The sequence below is a fragment of the Megalobrama amblycephala genome, linkage group LG17 (genome assembly GCF_018812025.1).
Source record: "Megalobrama amblycephala isolate DHTTF-2021 linkage group LG17, ASM1881202v1, whole genome shotgun sequence".
NCBI lineage: Eukaryota > Metazoa > Chordata > Actinopteri > Cypriniformes > Xenocyprididae > Megalobrama > Megalobrama amblycephala.
The window spans coordinates 4,378,922-4,385,120 of record NC_063060.1 but is presented as its reverse complement, the minus strand read 5'-3'; the positions used below and the strand labels follow the sequence as shown (position 1 = coordinate 4,385,120).

Sequence of the window (6,199 nt, the reverse complement as noted above, 5' to 3'; positions counted from 1 at the left end):
TCGCAGTTGTGTTTCATTTGTTGTTTATATTGTTGAAGAGTCATGAACTTTGCATTTGAACTTTGCATTTGCATTTCCTTCAGCCTAAGGCTTATTCATTTCACTTTTGGTGTGACAGGACCTTATTTGCCAAAAATAGAATAACTTTCTATAACTTTCTAAAAACAAACAAGCAAGCCCAGCCAGATGAGAATAAGTAACGCAAAAGTCATCTAAGGCATTACTTTTCATAAAAGTAACTAACGCAATTAGTTACTTTTTTTTAGGGAGTAATGCAATATTATAATGCATTACTTGTAAAAGTTACTTTCCCCAACAGTACTTCTGGGGACATTTGGTCACCATAACATAGAGAATACCAGGATCACACACACATTTGTTTTTTCTATCATAGTGAGGACATTCCATTGACTTCTGTTGTTTTCATACAGAGCGTCGTGCACTTTTTTTGAGGGGGAACCATTGGTGGTCCTGGACATCTCCAAAGGCAAATACACACACAAAAAAAAAAAAAAGAAAAGAAAAGAAAAAAAAAAATGGCAAAAGTGAAACTTGACAGCCAGTTGTCAGCATACATTTTTTGTATGGATTAGAGCAGCTTTGAGATTTTGATAAATTCTTTCATGTTTGACAGGAAAGGTTGCATGAGTTTGGAGCGACATGAGGGTGGATAGATGATGACAGAATCTTCTAATTGGACTTATGCATGGATTTCAGATTTGAGCCAACACAGTAAGGATATTTATAACGTTACAAAATCCATCCTTCAGACTCTCTGTGGTCATTAAAAATCCCAGGATGTCCTTTGAAAAGAGTAGGGATGTAACCCCGGCATCCTGGCCAAATTTGCCCATTGGACTCTGTCCATCATGTCCTCCTAATCATCCCCATATACTGATTGGCTTCATCACTCTGTCTTCTCTCCACCAATAAGCTGGTGTGTGGTGGGCGTTCTTGCACAGTATGGCTCCCGTCGCATCATCAAGGTGGATTCTGCACATTGGTGGTAATTAAGGAGATTCCCCCTTCCATATGTACACTAGCAGCAAATTGGCATATTAGAATGATTTCTGAAATATCATGTGACACTGAAGACTGGAGTAATGATGCTGAAAATTCAGCTTTGATCACAGAAATAAATTACTTTGTAAAATATATTCAAATAGAAAACAGTTATTTTAAATTGTAATAATATTTCACAATATTACAGTTTTTACTGTATTTTTAATTAAATAAATGCAGCCTTGGTAAGCAGACGAAACTTCTTTTAAAAACGTTAAAAATCTTACTGATCCCAAACTTTTGAACATTAGTGTAAAGCGCTTTGAGTACCCTGAAAAGCGCTATATAACTGTAACGGATTATTATAAAATATTTTATTTTAAATAAATTATGTTCTTTTGTCACGGTTTCCACAAAAATATGAAGCAGTACAACTGTTTTCAACACTGATAACAATAAGAAATGTTTCTTGAGCAATAAATCAGCATATTAAAATGATTTCTGAAGGATCATGTGACACTGAAGACTGGAGTAATGATGCTGAAAATTCAGCTTTGATCACAGGAACAAATTACATTTTAAAAAATATTCAAACAAATAGAATACTGTTTTTGTTATTGTATTTTTGTTCAAATGCGTTTGTGCATTTTAGACTTTCATTAGAACATTATATAGTGTGTTTAGTAATCCGTTTTCCAGGTTTTACTATCCTTATGGGGACACTTGACTCACAAATAGATAAAATCTAAATCCTTTTTTCCTTTTCTTTTTTACTCTGAATTCCTCTTTTGTGCATCCAGGCATTGGGAACAGTGAGGTAATTGGTTTTCTTGACCTTTTTTTTTTTTGTGGTAGATTCTATCAGAACCATTTTTGTAAAGAATTGTGCCGGTGTGAGACTTTAACTGCTTAACCTGCAGACGTTCCACCTTTACCACTCACACACACTCCCGTAGTCAATAACATCAAATATCCTAATACCATTCGGTTAAAAAAAAAAAAAAAAAAGCAAAAGCAAAGTCTCACTGTCTGTTTGCCATAGTCAATATGACCTTTGCCCTTGAATGTGAGCGGTTTGCTGAAAGAGCTCCCGGCATGGTCCCCTCGGGCTTGTTTGCAGGCATGTCTGGGAGGCATAAAGAATTCTGTTATTTTAGTTTTTATTTTAATTTTTAAATAATATTTTATATTAGCTTTTATTTTCATAATTTCAGTTTAATGTTTAGTCTTTTTTTTTTTTTTTTTTTTTTTTTAAATATTGCTGTTTAGGTTAAATTTAGTTTCATTTCATTAAATAGGCTGACAATAAACATCATGGGATAACATTTACCAAAGACTTGTAAATGCATTTCTGTAAATTAATTTTTCTTTGTCACAGATCCTGTAGATAGAGCTCCAGCTGTATTAATTATTAATTTCTGTATGAATAAACTATATGAATATACATATTCAGCTGTTCAACAGTTTAGTTGCTAATGTGTTGCTAAATGTGGTTGAAAGTTAGGCTGTTGATTTAGATATAGAATTTGCACAATAAAAGTATGCTGATTTTGTCAAGCCAACATAAATAACCGCTAAAACATGTCTGGAGTTTGTAGATGAGTTATGTAACCCTTTCTTCTTTTTTCTGATGAGTATGTGCAGTTCCCAATATTTTCCTTATCCTTTGTGATAACAGCTGGGACAAATAAAGGATAAGCATGCACTGATTGCACAGTTGAGACTTATTTAGTTTAAGGTTTCGCTTTATCTGTGTGCCAAGCCTCAAGTTAAGAATAATGGATTCTAGGAATGCACAGGTCTATGCACAATACACGTTATATTATTGCAGATTTCAAGTAGACTGCGAGTCTACACAAACCTCATGCAATAAAAGTGAAATCTCTTGCAATGCAATGCAATGGAAATGCAACAAGATCAAGAGCATAGAGGTTTTCTCCCAAAAGAGCTCTCACAAGTCTCCTCTACAGCCATGGCCAAAAGTATTGGCAGTGACATAAATGTTGTGTTTTGCAAAGTTTAACTCTAGATTAGTGTGCAGACTGATCAGATGCATTTTAAATAATTGCAAAAAACTTCAGTGGCCAAAAAAATGAACTTTATCTCAAATTTTACTTTTTTTTGGCCCTGGAACAAAATGACCAGCTAACATCATTTCACTAATCCTATCATCAGTGCATGGGAAAGTGTGAACGAGTCAGGTGAAGTCACTCTATCATCCTGACTGGATTATAAGAGCAGAGAATAAAAATGCTATAAAAGGAGGGAAGAAATGATTCCAATTATTGTATTCTTGTGTTAGCAATGGTTACCTCCAAAGAAAGAGCTATTGTGTGGTAAGCGAGGCCGAGAGCTGTGGGAACGGAGCGAGGCCCGTGGCGCGATTGCTAATGAGTGTCACCTGCATGACACACCGGCCTCGAGTCTCACAGAGGAGCTCCAGAAGGATAAAAGGAGGAGTGACGACAATGAAGGATGTGAGAGGACCATCTCCTCCTGAGGAGTCAACTACGAAATCGTGTCACCACCAGTGCAGAGCTTGCTCAGTATTGACAGCTGGTGGGAGTCAGTGCATCTGCACGCACAGAGAAACCAAGACTTTTGGACAATGACCTGGTGTCAAGAAGGGCAGCAAAGAAGCCACTTCTCTCCAAGAAAAAATATCAAGGACAGACTGATATTCTGCAGAGAGTACAAGGATTGGACAAAAGACGACTGGTGCAAAGGTATTTTCTCTGATGAAACCTTCTTTCTACTGTTTGGGACATATGGAAAGTCGACTGTCCGAAGAAGAAAAGGTGAACGTTACAATGAGGCCAGCAGTGAAGCATCATGAGACCATCCATGTGTGGGGTTGCTTTTCAATGCCATGAATACAAGAGCGACTTCTCCCAACAACCCAGCCCAGGAGCAATTTGGTGATGATCCGTGCATTTTCAACATGACGGAGCACCATGTCCCAAGATAAGAGTGATAATGAGATCATTGCATTGAAATTTTGGATCTGTGACCAGGCAACTCCCCAGATCTTAATCCCATAGAGAACCTGTGGTCACAATCCTCAAAAGGCGATTGGACAAGCAGAAGCCCACAAATTGTGATCAACTACGAACACTAAAAAGGCAAGAATGGATCGGCATCAGTCAGGATCAGGCTGATATCCAGCATGCCACAGCGAATTGCAGAGGTTCAACACTGTAAATATTGACTCTGTGAATGTTTTTGCCAATAAAAACCTTTAGAATTTATGAAATGCTTTTCATTGTTTTCCAGTGTACCATAAAATCTACAAATACTGAAGCAGCAAATTTTGAGAAACACAACATTTATGTCACTGCCAATACTTTCGGCCACAGCTGTGTTTTAGAAAAAATCTCAACAATGTCTCAGACTGTGTTGATTTGCCAAGATACCAGCACCTTATTCAAAAGTCAAAGATCTCAATAAGAACTCAACTATTTCTCAAATAATCTATCCGCATTAACTTTTATAGCTCTTTACTTTTGCTGTACAGGTATGTCAGTACTCATTTCGATCTATTTTTATCCCTTCAAAGACATTTTCAAAGAAATGTAAGACAAAGTTGCTACTCAAAACAAAACTACTCAAGTCTCTTGAGCTGTGAAAGAGAATAAAATGAGCAATAAAATCTTCCACACTGTTAAGAAAAATTCTAAATAGAATCTTAAAGGGTTCAGTCAGGTGCTTCATATATAGAATCTTTTATTGGTTCCCATCATGAGATCATTTTATGGATTTAGTTTTAATTAATTTTGTTGAAATTAATTTTAACTTCAAATTCAAACATTATATATCACTAGAAAAAATGGAAATAACCCATTAAACATGATACTATCCAATCATTTAAGACTCCATAGAAACTTTTTTTGAGTGCATGTTTCCAACTAATTTACATTTCATTTAGACAATGATGTCATCCTCTCCTGTTAATTTATTTTGATGAGATCATCATCTCCTCACTGATAAACAGAAGGCAGTTTCTTACATGTATGAATTGACCTGTCAGTCAAAGCCCTCTGAACATTATTGAATCATAGGCTCATTATCTGGAGTTTATCTGGAGTTTCAACTTTGTCCTAGAACAGAGAACAGCAGAAACACAACTGTGCAGAGGACGGCAGCACACTGACATACTGTGTATTTCTCTCTGGATTTTAGTCATTTTCTTCTGTTTGCTTGTATATCTGTTAGGGGATTCTGGTGCCTGGAACATGGCACTTCTCTCAGACAAGGTGAAGTATTGCATTCCCTTTGCTTTTACTGTGATTTTCATAGTTTGTGTCATATTGGAATGGGGTCGTTCTCAGGTAACAGTGCCAATATGCTTGATTTTTTAAAATAATTTCATTTGAAAAGGTTGCTGTTGAGCCATCCCACCTCAGGCCCAAAGTACCAGGGCTGTAGGGCTGTGACCGCCATAGACACTGCTGGACCACCATAACTGTGTGCGTCTTCCAAAATATCGAACGCTTAAAATTCATATATTTTAGAGTATATATATATATATATATATATATATATATATATATATATATATATATATATATATATATATATATATATATATATATATATGTGTGTGTGTGTGTGTGTGTGTTAATATATGTTGATTAAGATGTCTTTGAAAGAATTCTTTTATGCTTATTTTATGCTGTAAAAAATACAGAAAAATGTAATTTATTCCTGTGATCAAAGCTGAATTTCCAGCATCATTACTCCAGTCTTCAGTGTCACATGATCCTTCAGAAATCATTCTAATATAACATTTTGTTTTTATTTTTGATCAAATAAATGCAGCTTTGGTGAGCACAAGTGACTTCTTTCAAAAACATTACAAACATTAAAAATTATTCCAAGCTTTTGACAAGTTGTATATATACAATATACAGTAGGATATATGATATATATGAATAGGGACATGTAAAATGTTTGATGATCCAATGAAAAACATTTAAAATATATTTCTTTTATATATATATATATATAAAAAAAACAAAAAAAACAACAACATTTTTTTCATTACACTCTAAACAGAGTTCAGATTGTCACATAAAATTAGTAGTAAGTTATGGGGTCACATGGCACTGTTTTTTGAGAATGACCCAATTAATGTAGTTAAACCAGATGATCTGAAGATGAACAACCACGAGAAAAATGTTTGTCTTGGAAGAATTTG

At 35.1% G+C, this 6,199-nt stretch overlaps 1 protein-coding gene across 1 annotated transcript in view; it reads left to right on the top strand.

The window, feature by feature from the left end:
* Positions 1–5,098: 5,098 nt before the first annotated feature.
* Positions 5,099–6,199, top strand: part of creb3l3b (cAMP responsive element binding protein 3-like 3b) — a 36,282-nt gene continuing 35,181 nt past the window's right edge. The window contains exon 1 of the mRNA XM_048164273.1: positions 5,099–5,255. Within this exon, the coding sequence (XP_048020230.1) occupies positions 5,235–5,255 (21 nt within the window). The 5' untranslated portion in view covers positions 5,099–5,234. The remainder of the gene's footprint in view (positions 5,256–6,199) is intronic.